The sequence below is a fragment of the Oncorhynchus clarkii genome, chromosome 20, assembly GCF_045791955.1.
Source record: "Oncorhynchus clarkii lewisi isolate Uvic-CL-2024 chromosome 20, UVic_Ocla_1.0, whole genome shotgun sequence".
Lineage (NCBI taxonomy): Eukaryota > Metazoa > Chordata > Actinopteri > Salmoniformes > Salmonidae > Oncorhynchus > Oncorhynchus clarkii.
In genome coordinates this window covers 14,764,068-14,782,087 of record NC_092166.1, presented here as the reverse complement: position 1 = coordinate 14,782,087, position 18,020 = coordinate 14,764,068, and the positions used below count along the sequence as shown (strand labels likewise).

At 41.2% G+C, this 18,020-nt stretch overlaps 1 protein-coding gene across 4 annotated transcripts; it reads left to right on the top strand.

Moving 5' to 3' along the window:
* The first annotated feature begins 1,536 nt into the window (after positions 1 to 1,536).
* Positions 1,537 to 11,382, top strand: LOC139377292 (uncharacterized). 4 transcript variants are annotated; one of them, XM_071120305.1, is made up of 4 exons: positions 1,537 to 1,625; positions 8,600 to 10,601; positions 10,773 to 10,858; positions 11,189 to 11,382. In XM_071120305.1, the coding sequence occupies exons 2-4, from the start codon at positions 8,723 to 8,725 to the stop codon at positions 11,279 to 11,281; spliced, it is 2,058 nt and encodes a 685-aa protein (XP_070976406.1). In that variant the 5' UTR covers positions 1,537 to 1,625; positions 8,600 to 8,722; the 3' UTR covers positions 11,282 to 11,382. The 4 variants fall into 4 exon arrangements, with proteins under 4 accessions (XP_070976406.1, XP_070976402.1, XP_070976403.1 ...); XM_071120301.1 differs by lacking the exon at positions 1,537 to 1,625 and adding an exon at positions 3,256 to 3,646; XM_071120302.1 differs by lacking the exon at positions 1,537 to 1,625 and adding an exon at positions 3,256 to 3,646 and having other exon boundaries at positions 11,162 to 11,382.
* Positions 11,383 to 18,020: the final 6,638 nt, after the last annotated feature.

Here is an 18,020-nt window from a genome sequence, read left to right as displayed (position 1 = left end):
GAAACTGAGATTTTCTTATTATGTCCCTTGACAAAGGCTTTGATTTAACTAGAGTGTGGTGATGTGATATTAACTTTCTTTCAGCTCAAGGGGAGGATGCTGCAGATATTTGTCGATATCCATTATAAAACACAGAAACCAATATATGTATACACTGTCTCGTGCCCCCAAATATCTCTCACTTAAAATATAATTGTCTTCACTGACCCTATAGAACAGTGTTTCCCAACCCTGGTCCTCGAGTACCCTCAACAGTACACAGTTTTGTTGTAGCCTTTGACAAAAAAAAACTCATTCAACTCATTGAGGGCTTGATGATTAGTTGACAGTTGAATCAGGTGTGCTTGTCCAGGATTACAATAAAAATATGTACTGTTGGGAGTAGTCAAGTACTAGGGTTGGGAAACATTGCTATAGAGGAAAGATAAATTGTGAAGCCAGAAAAAAATCCATATTCACAGACCTTGATTCTTCTACCATTTAAAATCCCTGACAGGAGTAGTATTTGGTATTTTCTAAGGATCCCCATTAGCTGCTACTAACGCAGCAGCTACTCTTTCTGGGGTCCACACAAGACCTGACAGAGTAGCTAACGGTTAGCTGTGTAGGAGGCTGTGTGGGGGAGTCTTTGTATTCCATCCCAGCTGTTGGTGCCATGCGTGTAACAACAACACATCAAATAGTCAGGTTGTTGTTTTGCATCTTTCTTCTGCTACTGCTGCTGCTCTGAGCTAGTGTGATTAATGAGGATGAAGGAGATTAGAATGTCAAGTTGACAGATGTAACACGTGCCATATGTGATTATGAAAAGTAGTAAGTCCTTTGAAAATGTCATGTTGGTGTGTGTGTGTATGCAAGATCTACACTGAGTGTACAAAACATTAGGAACACCTGTTCTTTCCATGACATAGACTGACCAGATGAAAGTTATGATCCCATTTTGATGACACTTGTTAAATCCATTTCAATCAGTGTAGATGAAGGGGAGGAGATAGGTTAAAGAAACAATTTTAAACCTTGAGACATGGATTGTGTATGTGTGCCATTCAGAGGGTGAATGGGCAAGACAAAATATTGAAGTGCCTTTGAACAGGGTATGGTAGTAGGTGCCAAGCGCACCGATTTGTGTCAAGAACTGCAACGCTGCTGGGTTTTTCACGCTCAACAGTTTCCTGTGTGTATCAAGAATGGTCCACCACCCAAAGTACATCCAGCCAACTTGACCCAACTGTGGGAAGTATTGGAGTCACCATGGGCCAGCATCCCTGTGGAATGCTTTCGACGCCTTGTAAAGTCCATGCCCCAACGAATTGAGGCAGTTCTGAGGGCTAAAGGGGATGTAGCTCAATATTCTGAATGTTTTGTACAGTCAGTGCATTTACCGTGTAGCTGCCCTTAGCTTGTGATATTCAATGTGTGAGCCTGTGAACGCATGTTGCACACACAACTGTCATCAAAGCTTCTGTTTCGTGATTGGCTGATTTCCACGCACCCGATTTGTGTCGCTGCCTGCCGCTGTGGTGACTGTGTGTGTGTGTCAGACAGATGCAGACAGGCACACTCCACTTCATCACTCCACCACTGGACCAGTCCGAGCCCGAATCACTGTGGAAAGACCCTGAGAGGTAAGAGATCAGTAGGACAACATGACGTTTGGTCATCACCTAGTTATTCAGCATCAGTCTGATGACCATTAGCGACACTTTAGAGACGGTGACCAAAGTAGGAAGGTCACAAAAATGTGCTTTGCACTTGATAGTCTTGGTGGTGGTTACCAGTTCAGAGTATTGAGTTAGTACTGCTGGGATTGTATTCTGGAAGGCAAAAAGAGTGATAAAGATGGAGAGTGTTTGAGAAAAACAGGGAATGAGAGATACAGAGAGAAAAAGTGAGAGAGGGGGAGAGAAAGATAGAGATGTAGGCTAGAGTGTGACAAAAAGAGGAGGAGAGAGCTCTGCTTTAACATAAGGTAGGCTGTGTTATTGGTATTTGGTTGATTCGGTTCTTACTGTGGCTTAAGTGTGTGGTTGAAGTGGAGAGAAACAAAGCTCTGCTCCAGTGAGCCAGCTGAGCTGAGGAGAACATAGAGTGAGGGTGGATTAAACTGTAAAAACACTCACAGCAGCACTGAGCATTTCTGCATACACTAGAGAGGTTGTCAAGCTGACCACTGGTTTAAGACTGATAGTAGTGTTTTTAAAAATGTGTTTTATAGGTTTTAATGCTGGATGGAGAGCTGAGAAAAGTTGTAGTGAGTTGAGGAAGCGCTTTTGAAAGCTACTCTGACACAGTTTCGGGTATTTTGTACAGCTGGAATGACCCCTGGAACTCAAAATGTCAGAGTTTTACAGGCCATTCACATTACAAGAGACAGATATATATCCAGGGTTGCCATTTTAGCCAATTTGGGCCACTAAAACTAACTGTGCTTTGTATACATTTTGTTTAGCATATGGCGTAGATATGGTGGCTTTTGTTGGGGTTCTCCTCTTATTTTATTTTGTATTTAACCTTTATTTTATCAGGGAGTCATATTGGGAACAATGTCTCTTTTACAGATGAGCACTGAGTTACATAAATTACAGAAAATACACACATCAATAGAAATAGAAAATGGAAGCAGAAAGTAAAACACGGTCATAAAAAACAAACACGTTCAGCAGATTAACTGAACACCTTTAATGGTAGGCATACTGCCTCATTTATCACAGCATGCCCAAAGTGAACAACTGATCCCAAATGTTGGACACAGAACAAAAGTGGAGCATTAAAAGATTAAAAAGCCAGTCCTGCCATGGCACTCTCATCCACCTCACTTAAAGATCCATCATTGATCCAGATTGGAATGGCTTTTTAACAGCAGTAAGTTAACTGTGTCTTGGGGTTATTTTTCAATACAGTACCCTCACCAGAGACTTCACTCACTTGCACCACTCAGCTCTGGTTTATCCTTGAAACGACTGAAATATTTAGATGTTCTAATTGTCCACTTAGTCACAGAATATTAATACTATAACCCAGACAGCCCAAACAATGAACTTAGGGGTCAGTCAATTGAAATAATTGTATGGACAAATCCTGACAGCTGGTAAAACACTGAAGCCCTTTATGGAAAAGGATTTTAATGGACCACAATGAATAATCAGTGAGCTAATGATTTCAGAGCAGCAGTGACGTTGGTCATGGAAATCGACAGGGTTCTAAAAAGTGCAGGCAAAATCAAACGTTCCATAGCTGGTCTCTGAAAGAGAAGGAGCCTGGGGGCGATAGCTGGATGCTGCAGTATCCGATGCATACGCGCCCAACGTATCTATCTGTATGGGGATTGGGCAGGATGCTGTGAGAGAAGCGCGGGGGGTCGCGGGCGATGCAATGCATTTCAGTAGCGTTTATGCCAATACTTATTGCGTCTGCTCTAGTTAACTTCAGACACATTTGCCTTTCGAATCGATAATTTCGACCGACACCTACCACACACACCCACATAAACGCGAATCTCTTCCTCCTTCAAATTAAACCTATGAATTACTCGCAACGCGTGGCCGCTTGGTTGAGTTCTCTACCAGTGAATGTAGTTCAAATAATATGTGGTCGCTTCGGTAAATTGGAGATGATATCCTTCTGGTTGCTCTGTTGGAGGCTGCTGGTAGGTACCATATATGTTATCCTATCCAAGTATACTGTATATTTTCGCCACGGCCAGCTTGTTTTGATTGGCAGCTCAAGGCTTGGATGGGTACATAAATCGCATGGATTTTGCACAGCTACGGCACGTGAGTTAATCTTCACTATGCTGGGCATTTGCCTGGTCGGTGCATGTCTGTTTGCTATCTACATCACCCCGCAGAATGGTGGAAATGTCTGTAATTTGCGCAGTGGGGTATCCTAAGCATTTTGCGCGTGACTATTTTATCTGTTGTCCAACATGTCTTTGGTCCTCAGCCATATGACAGGTGGTTTGCCTTTACGAAGATTTTAAAAAATGTCCCTTTAAATTAAGGCATTTTTCACATTATTATCAGCCAAGCAATTAATTCTCATAAACATATTTACTCTCTGAGATTTCCTAGAATTGAATTTTCTCATTCTGTATCACTGCAAATGGTGGATCATTTTCCCATTGGTTGGGTATCCTGGGAAAATTGTGAACAGGTTATTCAGAGTACATCACTCAACCTTTGATGTAACAAGGGAAGGGGTGTGAGGGACTCTCCTCATACTCAACAATCAAGTCATCTTTCAGTTGTATTTTCCACCTCCCAAGTAAACCGAACTGAGGGATTTCATCCTACTGTAACCAGCTGTTGATATCATCCTTGTTGTGTCTGCAGACGATCAAAGCAGTAAACCTATCTTGGCTGTGCAGACCACAGACTCCATTTTGCAATGATCGAGTAGAAACACCTACAGCAGGCCACGTGGTCATGATATAACAGTACACATGGACAACACAAAGATACATGGCCATGCAGGTGAAATGAGTTGCTGATAGCCTGGCAGGTGAATCCATCCCTAGGCTTGTGGTAATTTGACCTTCTGCAAAGCACTCAAAGATTTCCTTCTCATTGAATTTTCAAACTGTACATGTAAACATTCATAATGCTATTCAGTAAAATATTTGTGTGTGTAAAGTAAAGCTTCCCACTGAGCACAACCTGGTTGAATCAATGTTTTTTCAACGTAATTTGTCAAGCTATTGTGATGTGGAATCTAAATGGAAAATACATTGGATTTGCAAAAAGTAATCAAAACTGTTGTTTTGAGGGTGACATTTCAACCACAGAATTATGTCATCATGGTAACCAATTTTCAACCTTGTATAAAATATGTTTAGTTTGTACCTTTGAAACAACGTCAGAACTTCAACGTTATATCCACTATCAGGAAAAAAAACTATAGGCTTAGCAGTACCTCCTACTGGAGAGCAAATGTATCTACAGCTATTGCATTTGGTCTCCCATCCCGGGGTTTAACCAAGCCCAGCTTTGAAATTTGTCACTAACTACTACCAATGTGTTACCGTGAGAATGATTATTTAGAGATTTCTTAATAACTAAATATATTTACCATTGCTATCGAAGTCATTCAAAAGGGTAGGTTTAACAGTGCAAATTACATTTAACCATGCTGTATAAGCGTTTGCGAAGAAATCAAAAGCTATTGTTTCAATTCAGCCCAGGGTTCAACAAAAATAAACAATACATATAGGCCTAGGGTTCAACAAAAATAAACAATACATATAGGCCCAGGGTTCAACAAAAATAAACAATACAAATAGGCCCAGGGTTCAACAAAAATAAACAATACAAATAGTCCCAGGGTTCAACAAAATAAACAATACATATATGCCCAGGGTTCAACAAAATAAACAATACATATAGGCTCAGGGTTCAACAAAATAAATAATACATATAGGCCCAGGGTTCAACAAAATAAACAATACATATATGCCCAGGGTTCAACAAAAATAAACAATACATATAGGCCCAGGGTTCAACAAAAATAAACAATACAAATAGTCCCAGGGTTCAACAAAATAAACAATACATATATGCCCAGGGTTCAACAAAATAAACAATACATATAGGCTCAGGGTTCAACAAAATAAATAATACATATAGGCCCAGGGTTCAACAAAATAAACAATACATATAGGCCCAGGGTTCAACAAAATAAAAAATACATATAGGCCTAGGGTTCAACAAAATAAACAATACGTATAGGCCCAGGGTTCAACAAAATAAACAATACATATAGGCCTAGGGTTTCAAGCTTTAGTGAAATTTAATATGTTGGATTCACGTCTCCATTTCAACCAGAAAATCGAAGTTAAAAGAACAGGAATAAATCAAATCAAACTTTATTTAAAGTGCATTTAAAGTTTGATTTGATAGTCCTGTTTTATTACTTTGATTTTTGGTTGAGATGGAGATATTTGTTTGCGTTGACAACCAAACACAATTTAATCTCACTTTTGCAATACGTAAATAGCCTATTAACTTGTTGGATTCAATAGTCTACATATTGGATTCACATCTCCAACTAAAACAAAAATAAAAGCTAACGAATAGGATTAAGACAGTGGCTCAGATGAAACTATCCAAGCTTTAGATACATTTCCTTTCAAATATTGATATTTGTTTGTCAACCAACACAATTCAATATAACTTTTGTAATACAGTAAATAGCCTAAAGTTAAGGCTATGTAACAGTTTTTATTCAACTCATCCATGGCCACATTTAGAGGTTACTGTAACTCTAAAAGTCTTATTATGTCATCATAGAAAGTGTGCATGTTCAGGATAGCATGCAAATATCACAGGTCTGTGGAGATCTTCACAATATTAATGAACAAATATTAACAAATTAATTATATTATATATTAACAAATATAATGAACAAATGAATAAATCTTGTAATATAATCTCAACTACAATCCAGGTCATTTGGTAGTGCTATTAGATGAAGCACAGTGATAACACCTTAAATTGTAGTATAAATACAACATATCTGACATTGTAATCCCATTTGAACTTTGTTGTGTTTTCAAATGGTTGAAATTGAAGTCGTAACACAAACCAAAAATCGGACATTGTTTTTCCATGGGGAATTTGGTTGTGCTTTTAGATGGTTGAACGCATGTGATACCACATTGGGAATTCAACAAACTTCTGGCTGTCTTTTTGAGTGGGCAAATAAAGGTTGACATTTCATTGATCAACGTCTCAACCAAAAAATTAGCTAAATTTCCATGTTGAAATGACGTGGTGTGGCCAGTGGGTTAGGCTACTTTTCAACATATGTCCCTGTTGTATCATTCAAGATAAATCTGGTCCATCTGGCAGATCTAGCCATTACTGGTATTGCAGAGAGCTTACTGTACATTTAATACTGCTCTATGAACATTAAATATGACCCAGAGGATAAAACATATAAAAAGGCATCTCTCTTACAAGCTGCTCCCAGGAGGGCTTGGATTTTCACATCAGCAAGTTTCTAGGCAACCGTTCCAAAGCTATATTTATACCATATACAGTACAGCATGTTTGCTAAGAGATTCACACCAAGTGGACTTGATCTCCATCCAGGAGACAGTCAGAAACACCAGTATATGGGAGGAATAGTTTGTATGGTGGTGCACTGGAGAAGCAAACCTAGTGCAAGTTAAGAGCTTCAAAGAATTCACTCCAACCATCAGCATTAGGATTGATACAGCATTATGGATGAATGATCAGTACATGTTGAATTCAGGTCTTAGTACAGTGTGGTGGATAGAGGCTGGGTTGGATGCCCTGAGGGCTCGAATGTACTGATTCCCTGTACTGCAGTACCAGGACCCAATGTTCAAACGCTATTGGGACACAACCGAAATGACGGGGGCCGAGGTATTTCATTCTTACATAATGGATCCAATTTGTTCTTTCAGATGGGTTTATTCTGTTCTCTGCCCAATGCCATTGTCACAGTATGCAGCACCACATGTTTGCAACATGTGCGTAAACAAACAAACACACACACACACTCAGAAACATGTGCAATGCTTTCACCATTTTTTTGTTTTTCTTCAGATAAAGAAACTGTTGATTATTTGCAGATATGGGGTCTCCAAGCTTTCAAACAACTTAGGCAATAAGCACACTACACAGCTTCACTTGAAAAATAAGTGCTGTCCAACTGGTGGACAGTAGCCTATCCCAACTGCAATGGTGTGAATTATCAGTGTTGGTGTGTGGGTGTATTCACTATGCAATAAATGTTGTCTTAGCAATAGCTAGGTATGTTGATTAGGGCAACTGTGTGGGCTGATTTGCTTACATCCCCTAATCAAGAAGTCAGTTTTAATCACATGTAAACTGTTATTAGGGGCCTCAGAAAATGGTCTGGTCACCATGTTTCATGCATACATGTACTGTATGTAGACAGCTTGCATCTCTTGTATGAAAACCTTATCCAAACGTTCATCTAAAGACATACAGTATGTATGAGAACAAGCCCATCTCCCTTCACCTAGCCATTTTCTGTGTTTTTTTAAATGTATGTCAGTACTATGTTTGTTTTGACATCAACATGTTATCCCTGGCAGAATCACATGCTTGGCTGTGAAATTATCAAAATCATGCTAATTCTCACCCACTTACACACGAAACCATGCTCTGTTTGAAGCATGTCTCATGGTATTTTATGCTTTGAAAAGATTTCCTCCCACCCTCGGTGAGCACCAGAGTGAAGACAGCGTTTTGATGAAATTAAAATGGCGTGGTGAAACCCTGGTGTGTCATATCACAGAGAACCAAAATGATAGCCAGTTAACCAGTTACTGTGGTGGGTGTTAAAAGCATAACATTATACCACCTATAAGGATAAACTATATATTTTTAGATGGAACTGAGGGTACTGGCTGGTATAAGTGTTACTTAATTTGAGATTCACTAAATAAGGAATTCCACTCGCCACCACACTTCATCAAAAGAGCCATCGAAGAAAGACAAAAATACCTCATAGCAGGTTCAGTAGGCTATCCCATTGATCTATTCAGATACAGGTTTTTTTTTGTGTCTCTGCCTTATTCTACCCTTAGTGTTTTATTTGACTTCCATAGAGAGCTACAGCTGGAGTGAAGAGGATAAAGGGGAATGAAGTGAGAGAGAGCTGCAGTGCCAGTGCCAGCGACACTCCACAAGAGAAACAACAAGAACAAGAATCCCACTCTGGGGCCGTAGCCATGGAGACCAGCCAGCTTTCAGAGACGGACGAGCTAACAGACTATAAAATGGATTCTGGGGAAACGGAGGACCAGAGACCCCTGCTTAGTGAGAGCGAGGAAGAATGTGACCAAGAACCTTTCGCAGAATACAGAGGAACAAAAGAGAACATAAAAACGTCAGTGGATGAACCAGACGAGGATGATGAACATGTGGATGGAAACAGAGAGGAGGGGATTCTCAACTTTGGGACAGGACAAGATGACTTCAGTCTAAAAGAGTTACTCAACTCCTCAAGTATATTTGGGAGTGAACCCGTTTGCAAGGTGGAAGACCTGCTTGCAGAAGATGACGTGGACAACTCTGCTCCATCAGAAGTGATGGTGACACAAGAGTCCATCTTGGAGCAGCTTATCCGAGAGGAGGTCTCCTCTGACGTTTCTACGGGGTCCTGTCATGACCTTGACCGAGACGACCTGAGTGACTGTCTGCAGGTAGAAATGGCCATCGTGTCATCAGACAGCGAGACTGATGACCAATGGAGGTCCACTTTTGCATCTACAGTCAACAAGGAGGAAAGGTGTGACGGAAATGCTCAAGATGCTCTTGAGAAGGACACATTTGCAGGGGAGGCAGATAATGGGGCCAAGGATGAAACTGCAGATAGTCCTCACGAGCTTGAACAACCCGATTGCCCCACAGAATGCGAGATCCAAGACCAAGATATGTCCTCTGGCCAGTTCAAGGTCTTATCAAAGATTCCAGAGGATGAGGAAGAGGCCAGCCAAGGCGGAGCTTGCAAAGTACGTCATTCTACATCTGCAAGCTCTTCTGTAAGCTCTGACCCTGACAAGAAGGTTCCTCAAGACTACTGTGTGATACAAGAAATGACGAGCAAGAACGTTAGTACAGAGCATGTAGACTTCCAGGGGGCTCGGAAGCAGTGGCGCCAAATGGAGGAGCAGACCAAAGGACAGGTCCAGGTCCACCAGCCCACTGTCAGACAGCAGGGGATGTGCCAGGGAGGCCACAGCGCCATGTACACACCCGTCAGGAACATCGACCGACCCAGGAGGGACACCGAACTCGACAGCCTCGCCCTGGGTGACTTTCATCACACCCAGTTCAGCCCATGTTCAGAAGACTCAGGTCTGGATGACCTCAGCTACAGGTCCCCTTACGAGGACTCAGACAACCCTGTCGAAAGGGAGATACGACAGACCATAGAGCGCGAGGAAAACTTCAGGCGGGAGAGAGGGATCGCAAAACAGGGTCAAGCTGGAGAATCATCTGCACATCCCAGACCAACCACTCTCTACCCCGGCAAGTACGGGAAAGGTTTTTGCCAGGAGGTGGAGGAGAAACGGAAGATGTTTGACTCTAGTGATCCCGGATGCAGGCCACTGAGGTCTCCCGACGCAAAAACTCCAACCTTCTCCATAGCCACCTCCCCCTCACCCACACCGAGGTGTGCGACCTACCATGAAATGACCGCCCAAAACGTGATCATCCTGGAGCCAGACTCCTACCCCACCAGCCCAAGGCACCGCACCCGAGGATCCCTGCTCTCCCCGGGTCCCAGCCGTTACAGCGAGTGGCCTTTGGAGACGTCAGCCAACGTCATCATTCTAGAGACGTCCAACCTGATCATTCGGAGTGCCTCAGAGTTCTGCCTGAGCTCGGCCTCCTGCCAGGAGACCCAGGAGAGCACATTTGTCAACAACCCCTTCTTCAAACTGCGCTCGCGGAGCTCCATGTCCCTGGTGGACCAGGAGATTAAGATGGTGAAGCAGAGGGAGGAGGAGTGGAGGAGGCAGAGGAGCCAGATGCACACCAGGGAGAAGTATGACACTGTTGTGGTGTCCCCGAACCTGGAGAACCTGAGCTTTGATACAGCAGGTATGTGCTGATGACTGATGAAGAGCACGGTTAATATGGGAAAGAGTTTGTGGTTTGTAGCTGTGTTGTGTTTTCATTGCATCACTAGTGGTCACCACTTGTCCAAATTCGTGATATAGGTCTCTAAGCATATGAATGTATGAGTATTAATGGTTTCTCTTTCTTCTTTAGAAGTGCCACTGAAATGTGTGTCTTCCCCTTCATCACCATCAAGGACTCGAAAGCTGGATCGCTCCACCCTGTCATGTGACCATAGGGTATGTCCTATCTTCTCCAATCATAATTAATCAACAAACAGATGTTAGCCTAGTCACCTGATCAAATGTGTGTGCTTTAGTCAACTCCCTTGTGGTGTTTGTTGTCATGCCAATTGCAAAACATGACCAGTGTAGAAAAAAATATTTTGTCATCTGATTGCCTCACTAAATGTCATCTGAATGCCTCACTAAATAACATTGCATGTGCTCATGTTTAGTTGTGTTCATTACATTTTCTGATACTGTTTTTTCATTACAAACCATTTTATACACCATCCATTTTCACCTTGAAACTGCATGCAGTTTTACAGGTGAAACTCTTTCCCCCAGTTCCCAGAATCACTCTCCACATTACCAAGGAAAAAGAATGTGATGGCTCAGAGATGGGAGGCAAGACTATTTGTCAACCACGAACAAGAGTGAAGAACATCAAACCTGAATAATCCCATTCCATATTACTACAGCTGCCAACTTCCTGAACTTTGCTAGATGTTTCCAGTTCTATTATTGATACAGCTTGAATATATATATATATATATATATATATATATATATATATATATATATATATATATTCATTACTGGTACTGTACTTTTAAAGTTATTGTGAAATAAAATATGTAATTGGTATTGTAAGAGATATGACACAATGTAATGAACATAGATGGACTACCGGATGAGTACATTACGATATTGTTCAGTTAAGATCTTTACATATTTTTAAGTACCATCTTGGTTATACAAAAGAAAGATATTTATGGTATTTTTGTATTGTATTTTCCTCTAAATAGAGTTTAAACTAAAGAGGCAATAAGAATATTATGATAAATGTGGAAATCCAAAGCAGTAAAAAACGAATCTATCATTGTTCTAAAATAAAGAATGCATATTATGATTACCTATATAATTAACTTCATTTAAAATGTTTAATGTGATAGCCACTTATAGTATAGGATATTCAAAGCTTGACCCGACATTGCCATTTTGAGATGCCTTTTTCAACTATACTACTGTTTTTTATGCTTCACAATGTGATCTTTTTTTGTTTGCAGGTGGTCTAGTATTATGTACTAAACTAATGCAAAACTCCAAGGTGAATACTTTAAAGTTTAAATTGCATTCTCTGTTATTTTAAGTGTTACGTTGTTCCATGGAGATTTCGCTTTTGTTTGTTTTTGTTATTCTCAATTGATAATTCTGCATCAAAATAAAGTTGTATTGACATTAAGGAAAATAATTGACTTGTCCTCTTGTTACCTAGAAATGGGTGTGCCTGTAAGTGTGTATGGTTGTGTGTGTGTCACGTTCTAACCTTAGTTCCTTTGTTATGTCTTTGTGTTAGTTTGGTCAGAGCGTGAATTGGGGTGGGTAGTCTATGTTCGTTTTTCTATGTTGCGTTTATGTGTTTGGCCTGGTATGGTTCTCAATCAGAGGCAGGTGTCGTTAGTTGTCTCTGATTGAGAATCATACTTAGGTAGCCTTTTCCCACCTGTGTTTTGTGGGTGATTATTTTCTGTTCAGTGTTTTTCCATTCACCATACAGGACCGTTCGTTTGTCGTATTTTTGTTCAGTTATTTTATTAAAAACATGGACACTTACCACGCTGCGCATTGGTCCTCCTCTTCTTCCACCTACGACGATCGTTACAGTGTGTTGATTGGGTTATTGACTGGGAAGTCCACACTAGCTATAACACCAATAAAATAAAATCACAGGTACAGTAGTCACAGGATGGGATAGTTAACTACAAATTCATGCATGATTAATTCATACAGTAGTATACTACAGGATACATTCTGTTTTGGAAAGATATCTGACATGCAGTACAGAGCTGCTCTGTTCAGATGTAGACTAATTATAGTTATCTTTCAACAAAATGTGAAGATTGTAATCATGATAATAGATTTACAGTACTCTGCATTTTCCTGAGAAGTTAGGATAACAACATTACCACAAAATCAATAGTACAAAAATGCTTTTGGTATGTGTGTGAAATTGATAATCTATCCAGTAAAAAATGTTTTGTTTAAATTATTCCCTACCATTTCCTTTCCCTCGATCTAGAGATCGTACATCTGGTTCAGTGCCTTGATCTGCCTGTGGCCTGAATCTGAATAAGAATCACAATCCTTCATCATTCTAACAGCCAGTGACTTGTCCTGTATCATGAAAAGGCCACCCTGACAGTTGTGACAATACACCGATGGTGTAAATAAAGCTGACCAGGAAATCCGCTATTCCCAATAACTAAGGTAACCATTTTGAACCATGCATCCTGTGAAAAAAGGATGCCATTATATTAAATTGTCAAAAGTGCACAATTAAATAATATCCGACAAATAAAAATGGTGTCTTTGCACCAATCTGTCAAGACAGCCATAATATGGAACTGTTAATAATTAGCTAAAAACCAGCAGCTGATTAGGTTCTGGGGCCAACATTATACGTTGCACAATCAGTTACTAGTAAATCCCAAATATTTACTCATGAACATGAGCTTCTTGCGATATCTAGTCAAACCAAGACAATTTCATCAAAATATCAAGTTCAGGAGAAGAGTTCCATCCTAATTATCCGTCATTGGCTTTAAACCTGAATTCTTACTGGCCCGTATACTTCAAATCACTTAAAAGCTTCACAGAGATAACTCTTAAGTCTGTGCTTATGGTGTTACCCAAGTGCAGCCCTCTGAGTAGTAAGCAAGAATCCCCTGCTGGTCATTAGGGTCACTCACTGTGGAAACAAGGTCACAACATCACAAAACAGGAAATTGGTGCTGAAAAGCTTTTCACCTTTGAATATGAAACAATGACAGCTCTTTCTACAGAAAGTGTGATCAATCACCTTTAACCTGCTATACATGTTAAAATTAATGGGAAAAGTGCATTGTCTGAAAATAATTTATATATTCAAGTAACAGACATATAAATCATGAAACAAGTTACGTGTTTTAATGTAGGCTTTTTTATGGAGCCCAAGGAACCTTCTCAAGGAGAAACCCAGCCAGCACCCCCAGCCACCAGGGGTGAGGCTGACCAATCCCCAAAAACATGGCCGACTGCATCACAACAGGAAAAGAGTATCACAATAAAAGGGTCGTTAGTAGCCCATTTCTACAATTTATCTTCTTAAAATTAGATTTTCAACCTAACCTTATGCCTAACACTAACTTTAAACCAAAAAGCTAATTTTGTAGCTAATTTTGACTTTGTGGCTGTGGAATCTAACTTTGTAGCTGTGGAATCTGACTTTGTGGCTGTAGAACCTGACTCTGTGACAGTGGAACAGGACCTTGGGACGATAGAAACTAGTGAAAACCAATGAAAACTATGGGCCCAAGTTGTAGATAGGGTGAAGAGATTTTCCTGTTAAAGTCAGGAAAAACTCCTGGCTCTAAACAACAATTATTCAATGATGGGAAGTGGTCATAATCAGCTAACTGCGCAGTAACAGTGACATGAAATACGACAAAATTAGGATAATGTATGCACTTTAAGTTATTTAGCTTGACTATCAAATAGAAACAAATATGTACTAAAATAACATAAGTTCCAAAGATGGACTAACCAGCCATAATCTCCCCATTGCATCCAGTGAAATACCCACCTCCTGCATCAAGAGAACAGCTAATCAGTGGTAAGACTACAGGTTAATAATAGAAGCACACCTTATTTAACAGCCATGGAGAGGATTTACAGAAAACAACAGCACCCCATTAAACACAGCATCCATCCACACATACACAGGTAATAACCAAACATCCATACCAGCAGCTTAGAGAAACCTTATTTTACAGCATCAGCATCTTCAGAGTATGATCATGTATGAGATGTAGATGACAGTTGGGCGTTACCTGGAGAAGGTCTGAGAGGCCATTATGGGCTGAAGTATAGCCAGGGCTGGGACAGTACAAATTCAAACACACCTTTGTTTCATCACAAAACCGGAGAGCAACAGCTGTCTGGTGAAGTCCACAAAGCATGTGGTATTAAATGACCTACAGCAGGTCAAGCAGGTTAATGTTTCCGACATTTTTGGACTAGTAAACAACTATTGATTTAGAACCACAGAGTGTTATCACAAGTCACAAAGAAAACAGGAGCTGCCTCCACTATTACAGCACCATTTCAACTTTAACATTTCAACATCATCAAATAATCTATGCTTAGTCTAATACAGTGACAACTAAGATACCAAAAACCACTTAGTCCAATAAACGTAAGCTAGATATGATGTGGCTGTCCATGTCACTGATTTCTTTGTGTGTGGGTGGGTGTGTGTAGGTAGAAAAAACATGTTGACTCACCCTACTTGTAGTGAAACACCAAAGCTGTCCTCTCTTTCATGACTCTGCCATACAGTGCACGATTTTAGATTTTGTTGGCCTAGGCTACCTAGCTAAAATGCTTGCTTGCTTGCTAGCTAGCCTAACTTCAGTTCATGGGAAACGATGTGCCAAGCCAGCTAGTTAACATTAGTCTACTACATCTAGCTACATATTGAACTTCCTTCCTCTCAGGCCAGAGGCACAACGTCTGAATTTATGATTAGATCCGAATCGCTGTTATAATCACTGGCCAGTAAGGATAATTAAGTAAAACCAGAAGTCCAAATCCCTATCTCAATTCCTTGGCTAATTTAGGAAAGGGAGGATTTTAACTAGCTAGCTAGCCACCAGAGGACAACAACACAACGAGATACAACAATTACATTTTTTTTCTGTAAATTATTTGTTGATTTTGGTGTAATGTGATTGCTGTGAATCTAAATCCAAACTGGCTTTCCTTGCATTTAATACTATAGGCTGCAGTAACGTTATTCTCTTTTTGACCAGACAGCCTCAGATAATGGCCTACACGTACTGAGACAGAGGGGCGCTGTTTCGCTCCCTCGGATGCTTTCTCCGGTGAGATACATTTGAATTGAAGGATAATTAGGGAACACAGATAGACTAAAAATAAAAAAAAATCTTATTTTTCTTGGTCAATTTATTGGGGAAGCCTGGCTTCCCTTGGCATCCACGAATACATGCTACTGGATAAACAACACACTGTACATCAAACCACTTTTCCACTGAGGCCGGCATCCTACAACAAGATATGATGCCCTCTGCTGGCAAACTAAAGTTAAAGCAGGGCATAACAGCAAGAGGGAGGCAGAGTAAGAGGGGGGCCTGTATGTTTGCTGTAGCTCACCTTACTCTATCCTCCTTTGTAGATGAAAGGAAGAGTGAAGGTCAAACAGATAAGCAGCACTGTTAACACCATCAATCCTCAATGCATTTGAACATACCCAGGACACTTACACTGTATCTTTGATGCTTATCACCTTCAAGCAGGGACATATCAATGTGAAGGGACAGCTTATTGTCCATGTACAGTGTATTTCCTGAGCCGTTACATCTACAGCCTTTACATCTGTAACCTTTTACAACAGATGTTACATTTTAGTTCATCTGTTTGTTGTTACATACCTGGAAACTCATTTTCTGACTGAACAGTGTTTGCTCTGGGCAATCAGGTTTGAAGTAGCTGGCTATGAAAGTGTCCGTGCTTCCAGCCAACATTCAAGCAATCAACATGAGAGTGCTTGATATTACAAAAGCGATAATGTAAACAATTTTAGATTACCCTTAATCATTCATAAATCAAGTCAATTAATGCCGTATATATCAAATTGTTGACGAAAGTCTGACATGATATATATATATATATATATACACTGCTCAAAAAAATAAAGGGAACACTAAAATAACACATCCTAGATCTGAATGAATGAATTAAATATTCTTATTAAATACTTTTTTCTTTACATAGTTGAATGTGCTGACAACAAAATCACACAAAAATTATCAATGGAAATCAAATTTATCAACCCATGGAGGTCTGCATTTGGAGTCACACTCAAAATTAAAGTGGAAAACCACACTACAGGCTGATCCAACCTCCACGTGCCTGTATGACCTCCCTACAACGCCTGGGCATACTCCTGATGAGGTGGCGGTTGGTCTCCTGAGGGATATCCTTCCAGACCTGGACTAAAGCATCCGCCAACTCCTGGACAGTCTGTGGTGCAACGTGGCGTTGGTGGATGGAGAGAGACATGATGTCCCAGATGTGCTCAATTGGATTCAGGTCTGGGGAACGGGCGGGCCAGTTCATAGCATCAATGCCTTCCTCTTGCAGGAACACTCCAGCCACATGAGGTCTAGCATTGTCTTGCATTAGGAGGAACCCAGGGCCAACCGCACCAGCATATGGTCTCACAAGGGGTCTGAGAATCTCATCTCGGTACCTAATGGCAGTCAGGCTACCTCTGGCGAGCACATGGAGGGCTGTGCGGCCCCCCAAAGAAATGCCACACCACACCATGACTGACCCGCCGCCAAACCGGTCATGCTGGAGGATGTTGCAGGCAGCAGAACGTTCTCCACGGCGTCTTCAGACTGTCACGTATGTCACATGTGCTCAGTGTGAACCTGCTTTCATCTGTGAAGAGCACAGGGCGCCAGTGGCGAATTTGCCAATCTTGGTGTTCTCTGGCAAATGAAAAACGTCCTTGCACGGTGTTGGGCTGTAAGCACAACCCCCACCTGTGGACGTCGTGCCCTCATACCACCCTCATGGAGTCTGTTTCTGACCGTTTGAGCAGACACATGCACATTTGTGGCCTGCTGGAGGTCATTTTGCAGGGCTCTGGCAGTGCTCCTCCTGCTCCTCCTTGCACAAAGGCGGAGGAGCGGTCCTGCTGCTGGGTTGTTGCCCTCCTACGGCCTCCTCCACGTCTCCTGATGTACTGGCCTGTCTCCTGGTAGCGCCTCCATGCTCTGGACACTACGCTGACAGACACAGCAAACCTTCTTGCCACAGCTCGCATTGGTGTGCCATCCTGGAAGAGCTGCACTACCTGAGCCACTTGTGTGGGTTGTAGACTCCGTCTCATGCTACCACTAGAGTGAAAGCCCCACCAGCATTCAAAAGTGACCAAAACATCAGCCAGGAAGCATAGGAAATGAGAAGTGGTCTGTGGTCCCCACCTGCAGAACCACTCCTTTATTGGGTGTTGTCTTGCTAATTGCCTATAATTTCCACCTGTTGTCTATTCCATTTGCACAACAGCATGTGAAATGTATTGCAATCAGTGTTGCTTCCTAAGTGGACA